Source organism: Ranitomeya variabilis, chromosome 5 (assembly GCF_051348905.1).
Source record: "Ranitomeya variabilis isolate aRanVar5 chromosome 5, aRanVar5.hap1, whole genome shotgun sequence".
In the NCBI taxonomy this organism is placed as follows: Eukaryota; Metazoa; Chordata; class Amphibia; order Anura; family Dendrobatidae; genus Ranitomeya; species Ranitomeya variabilis.
Window position 1 is genome coordinate 33,213,696 of NC_135236.1, and position 18,635 is coordinate 33,232,330.

General features: G+C 41.9%; 1 protein-coding gene across 1 annotated transcript in view; it reads right to left on the minus strand.

Annotated features, from left to right (window-relative positions):
* Positions 1 to 1,002: 1,002 nt before the first annotated feature.
* The window catches only part of LOC143774792 (extracellular calcium-sensing receptor-like), a 29,824-nt gene continuing 12,191 nt past the window's right edge, over positions 1,003 to 18,635 (minus strand). The window contains exons 3-8 of the mRNA XM_077262560.1: positions 10,503 to 10,718; positions 10,120 to 10,411; positions 8,859 to 9,677; positions 5,613 to 5,840; positions 5,405 to 5,528; positions 1,003 to 1,916 (exon numbers count right to left, since the gene is read on the minus strand). Coding sequence (XP_077118675.1) covers positions 1,003 to 1,916; positions 5,405 to 5,528; positions 5,613 to 5,840; positions 8,859 to 9,677; positions 10,120 to 10,411; positions 10,503 to 10,718 — 2,593 coding nt within the window. The remainder of the gene's footprint in view (positions 1,917 to 5,404; positions 5,529 to 5,612; positions 5,841 to 8,858; positions 9,678 to 10,119; positions 10,412 to 10,502; positions 10,719 to 18,635) is intronic.

The window sequence follows — 18,635 nt, forward strand, 5'->3', positions numbered from 1 at the left end:
CGCAACCAACAACATGGTAGACACCAAACATCTTAGTGGACACTGTTGTGAAATTGGATTCTGGGCTCCCCCGGTGGCCACTTGTGGAATTTAACTTGTGTGCATCATCCCCTCTGTTCACCTGCTCCTATCAGGATGTGGGAGTCGCTATATAACCTTGCTCCTCTGTCAGTTTCATGCCGGTCAACAATGTAATCAGTAGCCTTTCTGTGCATGTTCCTGCTACTAGACAACTCCCAGCTAAGTTGGACTTTTGTCTTTGTGTGTTTTTGCATTTTGTTCCTGTTCACAGCTGCTGTTTCGTTACTGTGTCTGGAAAGCTCTTGTGAGCGGAAATTGCCACTCTGGTGTTATGAGTTAATGCTAGAGTCTTAAAGTAATTTCTGGATGGTGTTTTGATAGGGTTTTCTGCTGACCATGAAAGTGCCCTTTCTGTCTTCATGCTATCTAGTAAGCGGACCTCGATTTTGCTAAACCTATTTTCATACTACGTTTGTCATTTCATCTTAAATCACCGCCAATATATGTGGGGGCCTCTGTCTGCCTTTTGGGAAAATTTCTCTAGAGGTGAGCCAGGACTGTCTTTTCCTCTGCTAGGATTAGGTAGTTCTCCGGCTGGCGCTGGGCATCTAGGGATAAAAAAACGTAGGCATGCTACCCGGCCACTTCTAGTTGTGCGGCAGGTTTAGTTCATGGTCAGTATAGTTTCCATCTTCCAAGAGCTAGTTCTCATATATGCTGGGCTATGTTCTCTCGCCATTGAGAATCATGACAGGACACCAAACATCTAGTAGTGGACACCAGGAGAAATAAAGCCTGATCCATACTTTTGCACTCTAACTATTGAAAACTAATTTATACTCAGCCAAGCAAGCTGTGCATGGGCAAAGGGGAATCTGTTGAAATGCTATTGGCTGAAAAAGCTTCTCAAAGAATATAGGCAGCTTTGGACTTTTTTTCAAGCTTTATTGGTGACTGCTACATTGAAACTCTGCTCACTACCTAAGTCCGACCTTTATTTTTTCCAACAGTAAGATGATCTCTTGAGTTCATGTCAGGTTTAAACAGTATGATATAACATTTTGGTAGAAACATACAGAAGACAAGAGCCCAACTGGAGGTCAAGATGGCAAAGATCTCCATAGCTACTGTATACTTTCCACGAGCACTTAGAGAAGCTGGGATGAAGGATATCCAAACACTGAGAAAGGCCAACATGCTGAATGTAATGAATTTAGCTTCATTGAAACTATCAGGAAGACGCCTAGCGATGAAAGCCACCATGAAGCTGATGGTGGCCAGGAAACCAAGATATCCCAGCATACACCAGAAGGCAATTGGAGAGTTCTCATTGCATTGAATTATAATAACTCCAGGTTGAGTATTTATATTATTTTCTGGAAATGGAGGAGCCAGATTCATCCAAAATACGCATAAGATAAACTGAACGAAAGAGCAAGTGAATACGATGATGTAGGACACTTGAGGTTTTGTCCATTTGCTCAAATTGCCGCCAGGCTTGGTGGCCATGAAAGCAAAGACAACCATAATGGTTTTAGCCAAGATGCAAGAAACACAAAGGGCAAAAGCCATACCAAAGAAAACTTGTCTCAGTAGACATGTCCCAGGCTTTGGGTAGCCAATAAACACTAGAGAACAAAGAAAACATAATGAAATAGACCCAAGAAGGAGACAACTTAAGGTATAGTTGTTGGCTCTGACTATAGGAGTGCTCTTCTTATATGCAAAGAGTCCCAAAATAGAGAGAGGAATGATGCCGGAGATTGCACTGACAGCAGCCAAGGTGGATCCCAGCACATCTTCGTATGCCAGGTATTCGGTGGTCTTCGGTACACATTGGTCTTTCCCAGGATTTGGCCACAAATTCCAAGGACATTTTAGACAATCAATCGAATCTAAGCAGAAAGTAACAAAACTTTACTCCAAGGCCATTCTCTGTTCCCTAACTTTCTCTATAATTTTCTCATAGATAAGCCTTTTGGCTGTTTCCAATAATAATGAACAGAATAGTGAGTGCAGCTCTGGAGTATAACACAGGCAATACTTTTGGAACACTAGAGGATTAGTTACATTATTTATATTTAAACTGTAAAATAATGCTCAAAGGTAGACAAACCTGTTAAAACACTTTCTAATTAAGTGATCTGCTTACCAAACTTTTTTTTTTAAATTTACTATATTTTTATTGTAGGTATCAATATCAGATATGATGATGAATTGTTGTAATGATTTGCCAAATCGAGGCTTAACTAGGACATCATCTTTACGTGGTCCTTTCCCTCACTCTAAATTATGCTTAGGTTTTCGACTTCCTAGCCATATGTTTCACATACTCCTCTTGTAAATCATCAGAACACATAGCCATAATGTAGGTTCTATTTTATGGGTTTTCCTACATAGTAATTTAAGTCCTATTTGACTCTTCTATTTGGCTTTTATACCGTAAACTTGATCACCGTAGCCTAACCCTGATTTACCGACTATGCTGCAGCCCTCAGTTGGTACTGCATTTGTCACTGCTTGAATTCACACTTTTGCAATGAGTATCAGTCCTTTCCACTGTGAATGAACTGGACTCAGATCAATTATTTTGTGCTCCCCATTATAGCATGGACTGACTTAAGAATATGCTTGTCATAGATAATTATGGGATTATACAGTGGGTACAGAAAGTATTCACACCCTTTTAAATTTTTCACTCTTTGGTCATTGCAGCCATTTGGTTAATTCAAAGAAGTTACTTTTTTCTCATTAATGTACACTGCACCCCATCTTGACTGAAAAAAAACCCAGAAATGTTGAAATTTTTGCAAATTTAATAACAAAGAAAAACTGAAATATCACAGGGTCATAAGTACTCAGACCCTTTGCCCATACACTCATATTTAAGTCACATGCTGTCCATTTCCTTGTGATCCTCCTTGAGATGGTTCTACTCCTTCATTGGAGTCCAGCTGTGTTTAATTAAACTGATAGGACTTGATTTGGAAAGGCGCACACCTGTCTATATAAGACCTCACAGCTTATAGTGCATATCAGACCAAATGAGAATCATGAGGTCAAAGGAACTAGCCAAGCAGCTCAGAAGCAGAATTGTGACAAGGCACAGATCTGGCCAAGGTTACAAAAGAAATTCTGCAGTACTCAAGGTTCCTAAGAGCACAGTGGACTCCATAATCCTTAAATGGAAGATGTTTGAGACCACCAGAAGTCTTCCTAGACCTGGCCGTCCAGCCAAACTGAGCAATCATGGGAGAAGAGCCTTGGTGAGAGAGGTAAAAAAGAACCCCAAGATCACTGTGGCAGAGCTCCAGAGATGCAGTAGGGAGATGGGAGAAAGTTCCACAAAGTCATCTATCACTGCAGCCCTCACCAGTCGGGCCTTTATGGTAGAGTGGCCCAACGGAAGCCCCTCCTCAGTGCAAGACATATGAAAGCCCGCATAGAGTGTTAGGACTGGCGGAATGCACCGAGTAAAAGGTGAGATGTTATTAGGTGCGTTCGCAGTCTGGGATCCACCATGCAGGTGAGAACCTGCTGCTAGCATATGGCAGCGCTATATGGCGGTGGAAGCGAACCCTGTTAAGTCACAGGACCGTGGTACTGCACAAAAGAGCACAAGCAAGGAGTCACCGAATTCAGTCCCAAGACTCGGGATTTGAGTCCATCTAGACTACTTGCACTTGACACCGCTACTGGGTGTAAGAGATAAATAGAAATAATAATTTTGAGCACAAGAGTGCGAACTGTGCCGTACTGGCGGATGCCACTAACCACCCAGACTTTGGCTAAGGAAGCGCTCTAATGGCGCGTGGCGCCGTACTGGCAGTCACAGTAGTGGACGCTGTTTCGTGTGTTATAACGCTGAGAGTTCAGTCGGGCGCTAGATAGCAGACATACACCTTATGCGAACAGTCATACAATAGGGAAGGGATATTTAAGAACGACTTGCACTCATCAACACACACACGTATACAAATGTACACTAGCACATGGCCGTGCGGTCATGCGAACCTTTTATAGCTGCAGCATGTACAGGACCTTCCCAAAAGGACCAATGGGAGGCTGCCACAGAAGTTGAGCACCTTCAGGACCTTCCTGGAGGACCAATGGGATCTGCTGCAGTATCTGAGCATGTGACCCTCGATCTCCAATGGGAGATCTTGCCCTGGGCATGCTCAGTAGAGGAAAAGCAGGACTTAGTCCCAAAAGCATCTGCTCGCCGCTGCCCAGCACTGGCTTCAATGGCAGAAGCTGGAAAAGCAGCAGTAACCCTTTGCACAGAGTGAGACTGAGCAAGGTGCTGGGACTGACGTCTCCGCTGAGCAGGCTCCACTGCGGCAGAAGAATGGGAGACCGCAGCGGAGATGGCCCGAGATTCCCCCTGTGCAGAGGCGGGAACTCGACCCCTAACATAGAGTTTGCTAAAAAACACATGAAGGACTCCCAGACTATGAGAAATAAGATTCTCTGGTCTGATGAGATGAAGATAGACCTTTTTTGTGATAATTCTAAATGGTAAGTGTGGAGAAGGCCAGGCACTGCTCATCACCTGCCCAATACTTTCCCAACAGTGAAACATGGTGGTGGCAGCATCATGCTATAGGGGTGTTTTTCAGCTGCAGGGACAGCACGACTGGTTGTCATTGAAGGAAACATGAATGCGGCCAAGTACAGAGCTATCCTGGATGAAAAACCACTCAGACTTTGCCGTAGGTTCACTTTCTAACAAGGCAACAACTTTAAGCACACAGCTAAAATAACAAAGGAGTGGCTTCAGAACAACTCTGTGACCATTCTTGACTGTCTCAGCCAGAGCCCTGACCGAAACCCAATTGAGCATCTCTGGAGAGACCTGAAAATGGCTGTCCACCAACATTCACCATCCAACCTGACGGAACTGTAGAGGATCTGCAAGGAAGAATGGCCGAGGATCCCCAAATCCAGGGGTGAAAAACTTGTTGCATCATTTTATAAGAAGACTCATGGCTGTACTAGCTCAAAAGGTGCTTCTACTCAATACTGAGCAAAGGGTCTGAATACTTATGGCCTTGTGATATTTCAGTTTTTCTTTTTTAATACATTTGCAAAAAGTACTACCTTTCTGTTTTCTTTCAGTTACATATGGGGTGCAGAGTGTACATTAATGAGAGAAAATGAACTTTTTTGAATTAACCAAATGGCTACAATGAAACAAAGAGTGAAAAATGTAAAGGGGTCTGAATACTTTCCATACCCACTGTATTTGTACGTTTATGGCCACCTTGACTTTTCATTAGCTATTTTTTAATACTTCCAGTTTTCTCGTTTTGTTCATCTGATTTTTTATACTCGGTTGATCTTGATTCTTGATACTCATTAAGTAAGGCTTTGATGGACTTACTTGTTTGGTTCGAGATTTCTCCTTGAGGACATGGGACGCACTGGAAACAACAGGACGGTTTTCCTTCTATGATCACTTTTCTGGAACCTAAAGGACAACTCTGACTGCAGACAGATGTCGGGACCTTTATATGAAGGATTAATATAACCAATGAGAGCCTGAAATTCTGAAAAATGTTTACAAATATACTGTATATACTGTACTCTACCTGGTGATTTCCTGAAGGCCAGACAATTCCACTACCATCAATATTGAAGACGTTCCCATCAGTGGCTGCAGTATCATAGCTTCCTACTCTGACATGTTTCATGACCCCATCACTTCCAAGCTGCCAGTTAACAATATCATACATAGCTGGGACATCTCCATTTCTATCGAAGAAGACTTCTCTTCCATTGCTTAATTTCACATGGACATTTTGTATGTAATGTGTCAGCTGTGAAAATAAACACATAACCTTTATTGGATTTGCGTTTAGAGGAATTCTGACAGAATATCATTGTCTTTGTAGAATAATATGAATTTTCTTAGAACAAACTATCTGTGCACATATGCTCCAATGATCCTGGGACTGCTGACCCATTTTAGAAGGAGATACAGGACTCCCATTTTTAAGACTGGTTTAGTCCAACAGGTGAACAATTGAACATTGACTATAAGTCCTACCTAACCGTCTTTACTTATTTCAAGGCCTTGCTAATAATAATGGCTATAAATTTTTGCATATCATGTCCATAAAAGCTCTTCTCTAGGTAAAATGGTCATGTTCCATCACTTGTTTGCCAAGGAATGTGTTAGGGCTGGCAGAACGCATCGAATAATATAAAGGAAGATATAAGGTGCGTTCGCAGACCGAGAACCACCGTGCAGAGATATTACCTGCTGCTCAGTAATGGAGGACAGTATATGGCGGTATAAAGAGAACACACATGGTTTAACGTCACCCGGTATGTATGGAGGCAGACCCTGTTGCGTCACAGAGCCACAATACCACTGAATGAATGCTAGTGTTCGGTCATAGGACTCTGCCCAAAGGACACGAGGTTAGAGTCCCTCTAGACCCACTAGCTCTCGGCGCCGCACCTGTGGTGCCAGGGGAAAACCTAATAATAATAATAAATTTAGTGCACTGAGTGCGCGCAGTGCTGCTCTGGCGGACGCCACTAACCACCGTAACTAGGCACAGGAAAACACACTAGTTGTGCACGGCGCCACACTGGCGAACACTGCTTATGATGCTGTAAAAAACATGCCCAGTCTTGGATGGCATTAACTGGCGCTAGTCAGCTCCAATCACCCACACTCAGTCAACAACACAAGGGAAGGGGATAAATTAGGATCTTTCACCAAAACATACAAGCATCCATACACACCACATTTTGAGATTATACTAGCGCACCATTTATAGTTGCAGCCTTCCGGGACCATGCCAGTGGTCCAATCAGAGCTGCCTGAGGACCTGGGCATGTGACCTCCGACCTCCAATGAGAGGTCGTCCCATGGGCATACTCAGTAGACGAAAAGCAGGATTTGGTCCCTGGAGCGTCTGCTCGCCGCTGATCAATGCTGGTTACAATAGCTGGACCTGGAACGACAGCAGACTCACAGCATCAGCTTGAGCAAGATGCTGGGACCGACGTCTCTGCTGAGCAGGCTCCTCTACGTCTGGGGAAGAATGGGAGATTGCAGAAGACATGGTTCGAGATTTCCCCTGTGCAGCGGCGGGAACTCGACATCTAACAGAATGTGTGTCAACATTTAAACTTACCTCTACTTGTCTTCACTACAGACCCTTCACTCTCAAGTTACATGAGGTAATCATGATTCAGCTTGAATGAAGTGTCCATTACTGTACCCTGCAGTTCCTGAACCCTTTTCATTGCTAGTAAGTTCATTGCTTTATTGTCACAGAGAGAGATGAAATATTCTCATATCCTAACTTTACAGAGAAGTATTAGAGGGAGAGTATGTGAGTGAGGAGAGTCAGAGGATGATACATTTCAAATTTTGACACCAGCAGATAAAACGATGACTTCCCAATAGGATCTCCCAGTAGAGAGAGTCGTAGAAAGCTGCTGAACAAGCTAAGAACATTTTTATTTTTGCTCCCACCCTTCCTGAAGTCTCCATCCTTGTCTTTTGTCACTTATGTGGCATCAGATAACCCTGATTCAGGGTAGTTGAGGTGTATATTAGCACATCTGCAGTTTTAGGTGTCGAGTTCCTGCCGCTGCACAGGGGGAATCTCAAGCCATGTCCGCTTCGGTCTCCCATTCCTCTCCAGCCGCAGTGGAGCCTGCTCAGCATAGACGTCGGTCCAAGCGCCTGGCTCAGACAGATACTGCACGTTTGGTTACTGCTGCCCTTCCAGGTTCAGCCATTATAACCAGTACTGTTCGGCGGCGAGCAGACGCTCCTGGAACTAAGTCCTTCTTTTCTCCTTCTGAGCATGCCCAAGGGAAGAACTCTCATTGGAGGTTGGGGGTCAAACGCTCAGGTCTTGTAGCAGCTCCTATTGGTCCACTAGGATGGTCATGGTGAGCTACAACTATAAAAGGTTCACATGGCCGCACGGCCATGCGCTAGTATCATTTGTGTTTGGCTGTTGCCAGTGGATACTCTACCACTCAGTATATAAGTGGTGTGAGTCTGTTTAGCTTTGGGGCTGTACACTCAGGCAGACAGCTAGGGTCAGAGGGGCCAATTAGCCTTGGCCTAGCATCTGGTTCCTTCATGTGTGCGGTTAGCACAGAAGAGTTCCAAAGCAAGCACAACCCTTGTTAGAATATTAGTTTCTGTGTACAGCGCAACTCTGTGAGGCAACAGAGGTCGCTTACATTTCACATGGGGTGAAGTTTAACCCACGTGTGAGCTCAGTGTCCATCCGCCATTACTTTGCAGCAGGTACCTCTGCACGGTGGACCCCGGGCTGCGAATGCACCTCGTATAAATCTCTTTATTAATTGGTGCGTTCTGCTAGCCCTAACATGCAGTTTCTGTATCCTGCATCCCATTTTGTGTCTCTTTACGTGCCTATAAAAGGTTAATAATCCTCCTTTTTAATATTGCACAACAGAGGAAGAACCGTGAGAGTTTGTGCGCATGAAGAGACTTTATATAAAGGGAGTCTTAAATTACAGCTTGTACAAGGTTGCATTTATCACCTGTCCTTTCTGTTAGCATCTGCATCTCATAAAAAGTAATCAAGCTTTAGAAAAATGCTGAGCAGGAAAAAAACATGGAAATATATTCATTATTTGAACCGCATGATAACTATATGAAGATGAACCTATTAGATTTGAAATTTGAAAACTTGCAGTAAAAAAGGAGAGAACCCATTTTGAACTGGTATGGGGCCCTTCTTCCTCAATGTACGGTACATTGTTATCACACATAGTAACCAATATTGAGTTTATAGTGCACAATATTTCAACATGGTCTTCAATATTCCTACCTGCCAAGGTTTGAAATTGAGGATATCAGCACATTGCCCACTCTGAAATGGACCTTCCCCATGCTGACACATCTGAAGTTCATGCAAAGCCTGAGCTATCACATAAATTGAAGTGTAAATATTAACGGAACTTCTTAAATTAGAGGCATCAGTGTAGGCGTTGTCAACAGCTAGTAGGCTTTCATTTCCGGTGCACAATTTGGTGTCCATGGTAGAGTCTGAACTCTCAGTAAACTTGCATCCAAATACATTTTCCCAAAATATTTTGGCTACAATTCCAGTGGGACTATTCAGTGGATCAACTTTTCTGAGGTAATCATTAAATCCAGGAATTGTTGAACTGTGGAAGGCAAATCCAATGGAACCTGAAAGTAGGGTGGAATATTTGTCGTCCAGCAGAATTGTTGAGCTACACCATGCTTCACTGGCCACAAACACCTTGCCGGTGACTTTTTGCCTGACCATCTCATCCATGAGTGGATTGAGGTAGGTATCTGTAGAGAAGAGTACCACGGCCATAGCAGTTGACTCTTTGATCACCCTAGTGATATATCGTGCGTAATTATCGTCTTGATCAAAAAGGAGGAATTCTGTAAAGGCAACGCAAACTCCAGATCTGAAGAGTTCTTGCTTGATGACCTGAATTCCTTGATTGCCATAGTCATTCCCCACACCCACCAAGCCCACCCAGGTCCAACCAAAATGTATTAACAGTTGAGCCAGACCCTTTGACTGGAAATCATCACTTGGAACAGTTCTGAAAAAAGATGGGAACATGGCCCGATTACTTAGAAGAGCACTGGTGGAGAAATGACTGATCTGTAAAATATAAAAGAAAAAAAACAAAATGTTACAAATTTAATGTAGGACTGCAATAGGTGCTCATGAGTCTAAGAATGCACAACCCCACTTCTGACCTGATGAAATGAGGCCCACAAAGCCTCTTCCCACTGATCTTGTCTTCCTACCCTTGATGACACGATAAGCTTGTAAGGAATTGTACCTTTTTTTTCCGTTGAGAATCTAATGTGAGTCTTGTTTTATAGTGCAACTGTTGTAGACTTTGAGTTGTTGAGGACCCTTCTCTTTCTTTTATATGGATGTCAGTCTAGGACCTCCTGCTTGCCTCAGTCCTTTTCTCACATCAGTGCTCTGTCACATATAGCCATGTTCCCACTAATATTATCAAATGAGTAACCGAACAAAGATTGATTATATGCGGCAAGATTTGGCATCTTGACTCTGTGAAACTCCTACATACCTGAGGATATCGATAAATTCCCAACACATGGGCCATAAGAATGGAATAAGTAGACATGGAGTGACCAAGAACTGCGGCCAGTATTGGCTTTTCTTGACAACGATAATTGGCTACTGCTTGGTTATTTCCAGAGATCATCCACAACGTTCCTTCTAACTCTCTAGGCAGGATGGAGCAGGAGTCCAATGCATGGTAGCCCAGTGTGATATTACGGAGAAGACCAGGACTTCCATTAATTTCCTCCAAGGCGAATCTGATGACCTGATATTGCTTGAAATTTTCTGATAAAAACCTGTGTGGAAAAGAGAACCAGAGTAAAAAGAGGTTCCTGGAAATAACAAACCTAATTACATACCATGTTAAAGAATGTCAAGGAGTCTTACATGGTGCAGGTGTCTGGAGAAGGGGCTTCTACAAATGTTAGCTTCGGGAGTATTCTGTCTGTATGGAAGGGGATCACAGCTCCTATAACAATATCCCCCTTCTGAAATATTCCAGAAAGACTGGAAATACTCAGGCGGCAGCTTGAATGGGAGGAATAGACAACTTGGGCAGAGAGAATGAGGTACCAGACAGTACTGTAGATGTGAGTCCTCAGCCTGTGGTCACAAAGAAGAGAAAAACAAAAAAATGACACTTGACAGTATATTAAGTGGCAATTACAGGCATACACCCCGATTCATCACTGCTGTTTCTCCAGTTTCAGGAGTAACTTGCTACTTTTTATTGGCTTTAATGTTTGTACCTTATTCTCTATAAGTTTCCGCCACTTTTTAATTTGTCTCTTTTTTTAATTTTTTTTTTTTACATTTTTCCTCAAAAACAATGATTATCCAAAATATTTTACCAAATGTCATTTCTTGGCACATCTGACGCATGCCCCTGCCTGAAGTAAGATTTCTGGCAAAGTTTTCAATTTGACAAATTTTTATTCAAATCTGTGACCTTTTAAGCAATTTGTGAATTTTAGGTCTAAAATGAAAATAAAAACTGGTTAAAAACAAAGTTAAAGGGAACCTGTCACCCTGTTTTTTCCGTATGAGATAAAAATACCGTTAAATAGGGCCTGAGCTGTGCATTACAATAGTGTATTTTGTGGACCCCGATTCCCCACCTATGCTGCCGAAATACGTTACCAAAGTAGTCGTTTTCGCCTGTCAATCAGGCTGGTCTGGTCAGATGGGCATGGTGTCTTCCCCCAGATCTTGCTTAGTTTTCCGTTGGTGGCGTAGTGGTGTGCGCATGCCCAAGGTCCCGAATCCACTGCACAGGGGAGTGAAAAGAGCGCGATGTGCGCTATTTCATTGGTGATCGGTGGGGGTGGCCATCTTCCTTTGGCCGCGCGTGCGCAGAAGCGGCGCTCTGCTGGCCGCGGCTTCAGGAAAATGGCCGTGGGATGCCGCGCGTGCGCAGATGGAGATCGCGGCGGCCATTTTCCTGAAGCCGAGATGCGAACTCTGCTTCAGGAAAATGGCCGTCGCAATCTCCATCTGCACACGCGCGGCATCCCGCGGCCATTTTCCTGAAGCCGCGGCCAGCAGAGCGCCGCTTCTGCACACGCGTGGCCAAAGGAAGATGGCCGCCCCCACCGATCACCAATGAAATAGCGCACATCGCGCTCTTTTCACTCCCCTGCGCAGTGGATTCGGGACCTTGGGCATGCGCACACCACTACGCCACCAACGGAAAACTAAGCAAGATCTGGGGGAAGACACCACGCCCATCTGACCAGACCAGCCTGATTGACAGGCGAAAATGGCTACTTTGGTAAGGTATTTCGGCAGCATAGGTGGGGAATCGGGGTCCACAAAATACACTATTGTAATGCACAGCTCAGGCCCTATTTAACAGTATTTTTATCTCATACGGAAAAAACGGGGTGACAGGTTCCCTTTAAAGAGGATTTGGGATTTTGCTCAAAAACCGTGGATCGTATGCGGCATTTTGTAGAATTTGGATTAGAAAATGTCTGCAAATATCAACAGACAAAAAAAAAAACGAAATTGGAAATTATGAAATCAGGCCATTGTATCTTTATCCTTTTAACGACCTGTGGCGTACATGCACAGCACAAGTTGGAAGCAGGTATATGGAGCGGACTCACAGGTGATGATTGTTAACCTGTTAAATGCCTGTGGCTGGGTTTCAAAGGAGACCATGATTTTTGCGATATAAAGCCATGCTGTGGTATTACTGTTTATAGTACAAGCGATCAAATGATCGGAGCTTAAAGTCCCCTTAAATGCAATGAAAAGTTAAGAAAATTTTTTACAAAATATGAAATAGAATCAAAAAGTTAAAATCACCCCAGTTTTCTTCCATTTAAAATAAAGATATAAATTAAAAAAAAAAAAAAAAAAACACATATGTGGCATCGCCGCATTCAGAAAAATTTTAAGAATGCCAAAATTATGGTAAATTGTTATAACAAGTGATCAAAATGTTATCCCAAAATGGTATCACTAAAAATTTAGTCTCTCACCACAAAAACCTAAGTAAGCCATCACACAGCTCCATCGATCGAAAAGTAAAAATCTTACTGGTCTCGAAAAATGGTGACACAACCCCCTAACATTTTGTTTTGCAAATGTTTGATTTTCCTTTTCACCACTAAAATAATAAGCATGTTTGGTATCGCTCTAATTAAACTGATGAGCAGAATCATTCTGCAAGGCCATTTTTTACCATAAAATGTACACAATAAAAACCATTCCCAAAAATGGAATAGCGTTTTTTTTTCACAATTTCTCCCCACTTGGATTTTTTTTTTCCCATTTTCCAGTACAGTATTTGGAAAAATGAATGGTGTTATTAAAAAGTACAAGATGTCCCGCTAAAATCAAGTTCTCATATGTCTATGTGGACAGCAAAATAAAAGAGTTATGGCTCTGTGAAGAAGAGGAGAAAAAAAAGGAAACTCAAAAATGGAAAATGAAGATTAACATCAGTGGAGGCTCAAATACCAGTGGCGTATAGTACCTGAACCAAAAAAATTACTCTTCCCAATAGTGCCTAAACTAAATCCACCTCTGTGCGCAACTAATATTGTTCATTGCATTTGTCTTTTTTGTCTAGTTTGTTTTATGCATTTAAACTGGTTTTTATTTGAGCCAAATTTTTCATGCTATTTGTACATATTTAAGTCTCTTTCATTATCCATTTTATGCATTTGCTTATTGTTCCCGGATATGTAAAAAGTCCCAAATTTTTGTCCCAACTTACTCGTCATCCCTCCCTTTTCAAAGTGATGTTAAGTACCACCGAATATTTTTTTTAAGCAAATTTTGATATATATTAGCAGACCATGTGACTTTTTGCTCTGAAAAGATGCAAAAAAAGCTAAAAGATAAAAATAAGGAGCATTTTTTTCATTTTGAGCAAATTGCATGAACCATTTTCAAGAATTTGGCGCAAAAAAAATCAAGGCAAAAAAAGAAAAGTGACTTTAAAAACCCCCTCAAATGATGAATTTGACCTCAAGCCCCAGAATTCTGGTGTGAAACACTTTGAAAAGTCACAATGTTTTATGAAATGAAAAGTTGGTTTAATGTAGATGAAACCAAGAAAGAGTCAGGATGAGGTGTGACAATTGTAGATTGTGAGCCCTCGCCGGTAGGGTCCTCTCTCCTCCTGTATCAGTTATGACCTGTATTGTTTAAGATTATTGTACTTGTTTTTATTATGCATACCCCTCCTACCATGTAAAGCGCCATGGAATAAATGGCGCTATAACAATAAATAATAATAATAATAATGTGTCCCCAATAAATTGGTCAAAAGTTGCAACGTACGTTGTCAAGGTGCAAGGAAGTGCATACGAAATGCCAGTCTTAATAAATCGGGCCGTAGTGAACACATAATATCACCGTAGAGTAATCAAATAATAAAGGCTAGCAGTACATGAACAATATCAATAAACAGTGCTCAAATAAACACAAAAATCAACAGAAGCTTTCCTTGAAATTTGAAAGTTGAGCATTTCAGTAGGATCGGAACCTTCCAAGGACATTATAACTATTAACCAACATAACCATATTAATGTGGCTAATTCCTTCACACACAGTGTGGGCAGCCTTCAAATTGTTTCAGAAAATGAAGTATTTCTCCCAGAACATTATTGCAATTACAAATGTTTATTTCCTTTGTGTGTATTGGAACAGTGCAAACTATCCGTCGACATTTGAATGAAATGAAACCCCATGGCAGGAGACCTAGGAGGACCTCACTGCTGACACAGAGACTTAACCCCTTAATGACCGCCAATACGTCTTTGAACTGACCTGAGATATAAGAGCATAGCCTCCCCATACAGGTGACAATCCAGCAGCTGTCGGCTGTCCACTATAGCTGACAACTTGCTGCATCAGCCAAGATCAGTGTTTGCACCGTCCAACTCTGTTTAACCCTTAAGATGCTGCTGTTAAGGCTGTGTGCACACGTAGCATATTTTTTGCGTTTTTTTTGCGGTTTTTCGCTATAAAACCGCTATAAAACCACGAAAAAAACGCTAACATTAAGCATCCTATTATATTATATAGTACCAGTTATGACTTGTATTGTTTAAGATTATTGTACTTGTTTTTATTATGTATACCCCTCCTCACATGTAAAGCGCCATGGAATAAATGGCGCTATAACAATAAATAATAATAATAATTCTATGTAACAGAATGCAATCCGCATTTTTTGTGCACATGCTGCATTTTTTTCCTGAGCGGAATCGCATTCCAGAAAAAAACGCAGCATGTTCATTAAAATTGCGGAATCGCGGCGATTCTGCACCCATAGGAGTGCATTGATCTGCTTACTTCCCGCACGGGGCTGTGCACACCATGCGGGAAGTAAGCAGATCATGTGCGGTTGGTACCCAGGGTGGAGGAGAGGAGACTCTCCTCCACGGACTGGGCACCATATAATTGGTAAAAAATAAAAGAATTAAAATAAAAAATAGCGATATACTCACCTTCGATGTCCCCCACAGTCTTCCGGCCTCTCCGCTGCACGCTGCCGCCTCAGTTCCTATAGCTGCTGTGCGGTGAAGGACCTGCGATGACGTCGCGGTCTTGTGATTGGTCACGAGACCGCATGTGACCGCTCATGCGACCAATCACAAGCCGTGACGTCATCGCAGGCCCTTCACCGCACACCAGCTATAGAAACGGACGCCGCTGAGGTCTGCAGGTGAGTATAACCATTTTTTTTAATTTTTTTAATTATTTTTAAACATTTTATCTTTTACTATAGATGCTGCATAGGCTGCATCTATAGTAAAAAGTTGGTCACACTTGTCAAACACTATGTTTGACAAGTGTGACCAACCTGTCAGTCAGTTTTCCAAGCGTTGCTACAGATCGCTTGGAAAACTCTAGCATTCTGCAAGCTAATTGCGCTTGCAAAACGCTAGTTTTCTGCGGGTATATGCATGCTAATTCTGCATGCGATATACCCGCGGCAGGAGGCGCAGAATTGCCGCGGAAATTTCCGCGGCAATTCTGCAACGTGTGAACTTAGCCTAATAGTGACTACAGCATGTAAATGGATAACAGAGTGTGGGGGCTTCCTCTTTATCCCAATTGGTGCCCTCAGGTCATGATTTTGTGGTCCTGATGTTTGTCATGGCAATTCATGACCAAATAGCGGCCTTACAATCTGCCGGCTGTTGTAACCTGTTCCGAAGTTAGCAACATTTAGGCGGTAAAAAATACACTTTTTCATTTCTGTCATGCCACTTTGCATTAATTCCTGAAAATCACCTGAAGGGTTAATAAACTACCTGACTGCAGTTTTCAGGGGGTGCTATTTTTAAAATGGTATAACTTTTGGGGTTTTCCCAATATGTGGGACCCCTAAAGTCACTTCAAACATGGAGAGGTCCCTAAAAAAATAAATTTTGTAAATTTCCTAGAAAAAAATAAAAAATTACTGCTACATTTTTAAACCTCCTAAAATGCTAACAAAATAAAAGAACATTTTACAAACGGTGCAGATGTAAAGCTGACATGTGGGAAATATTATTTATTAATGTTTTCAAATGGTATGACTATCTAGCTTAAAGGGATAATCATTACAAATTTGAAAATAGCAAATTTTTTAACATTTTTCTCAAATTTGGATATTTTTTATAAATAAGCACAAAACATATCAACCTAAACTTACTATTATCATAAAGTATAATGTGTCACAAAAAAACAATCTCAAAATCATTGGGATTTGTTGAAGCGTTCCAGAGTTGTTACCAAATAAAGTGACACTGGTCAGATTTAAAAAATTTGGCTCCGTCACTAAGGGGTTAAAAAAGCTAGACTGCAGTTTGCCAATATGTGAGTAACCCAACATCTTTCTGATAAAGCATCTTTTGGACAGATGAGACAACGATATAGCTTTTTGGTCAAGCACATCATTCTACTGTTTATCAAAAGTGAAATGAGGCCTCTAAAGAAAAATACACAGTACCTACAGTCAAATATGGTGGAAGTTTAAAGATATTTTGGGGTTGTCTTGAGGACTCTGGTTGTGTGTGGGATTGTGTACAAGGAATGCTAAAATCTGAAAATTACCAAAGGAATTTGGGTAGGATTGTAGTGCCCAGTGTCTAAAATCTGGGTTTGGATCTTAGGTCTTCCAGCAGGACAATGACCCTGAACATGCTTCAAGAAGCCCCCATAAATGGATGTAAACAAAGTGCTTGAGCATTCTGAAGAGGCCAGAAATAAGTCCATTGAACACCTGTGGAGAGTTCTTAAAATTGCTGTTGGGAGAAGGCGCCTTCAAATATTAGATACCTGGAGCAGTTTACAAAAGGAGAGTGCTCCAAAATGCAGCTGACAGCTATAAGAAGCTTGTTGCACAACCAAATAATAAGTGGAGGGTGCCAACAATTTTGTCCGGACCATTTTGGGGTGTTCTGTGAAATTATGTCTAATTTGCCTTTATTTCCAGTTGTTTTTTGTGTTGTTCCAATACAAGGAAATAAGGAAATAAACCTGTGTATAGCAGAACATGTGTAATTGCAATAATTTTCTGGGAGAAATACTTAATTTTCTGAAATAATTTCAAGAGTGACAACACTTGGCCACGACTATACATTGTACTATTGTAAAATGCTCTCCACATCCCACCATACGTGTTCAGCATAGTGATGTGCTGCTGGTATATACAGTATGGAAAGTGTCAAATAATTCTTATCTAATTTTTTCTATATTTTTCCTACATCACATTACATATAGTTTTAGGTTACAACATACAAACAATATATTATAATACTTTCTTCCTGCCTCTTCCCTACACGATCTGTTCTCACCTCATCGTGCTCGCTCCTCTTTTCCATCGTACACGGTAGAATAATTCCCCTTTATAAACCTCCTCTATTGTCCCTACAGCATACGCTCTACATGGACTTCTTGAGGAGCCAGACCATCAGACCGAGCGGGTGAAGAAGAGTCTGCAGAGACCAGAGCCGATCACCAGAACAATCTTCTCGGATGAGGCGTAATTATCTCTGTAATTAGGCAGATAGAATTGAAGCGTGTATCGTTAACTCTTAACATGTCTTATCCTTCCACTGAGCTATGACCGCACATAATCTGTACTGAATAGAGGTCTTAATAGATCTTACTTATCCATTAAAAATATTCAAAGTGAACGGAGAAAATAGAAATGTAAATTTCAGCAATATTTGGTGACCGCCCATCGCCTTCATAATTTCTTCTATGTCATTTGTACAGATTCTGAAGGGACTCGGAAGGAGGTTGTTCCAAATATCTTGGACAAGTAACCACAGATCCTCTGTGTATGAGGCTTGTGCAAATTCTTCTGCCTCTTCTTGGGATCCCAGACAGACTTCATGATGTGAAATCTGGGCTCTGTGAGGGCCGGTTTATATTTTGCTAGATCGGGCATTTCTGAACCCAGCAATACTAAATATGTTTATTTTTTTGTTTCATTTCTTTTATTTTTAAAGGGGCAAAAAAGGGTGTGTGTGATGACATAGCATTTAATCTAACTTACCCAGATGTCTATTTTCAGTAGGCCAGGATACATAGGCAATTGTTGACAATTGAATGTATGTGTTTTTCTTTGGTTGATCAAGAAGCAGAGACTATTGTTCGTACAAGCCTGAGTGTGACTCTGGAGTTGTTGTATGCCACTACTCACTGTCTGCTTTGAGTGCCAGATAAATAGGGTAATTGAACAATAGATGTTTGCTAACATGTTGATTAAGTATAAGTCTAAAGGTACCTTCACACTTAGCGACGCTGCAGCGATACAGACAACAATGCCGATCGCTGCAGCGTCGCTGTTTGGTCGCTGGAGAGCTGTCACACAGACCGCTCTCCAGCGACCAACGATGCCGAGGTCCCCGGGTAACCAGGGTAAACATCGGGTTGCTAAGCGCAGGGCCGCGCTTAGTAACCCGATGATTACCCTGGTTACCATCGTAAAAGTAAAAAAAACAAACAGTACATACTTACATTCGCGTCCCCCGGCGTCCGCTTCCCTGCACTGACTGTGAGTGC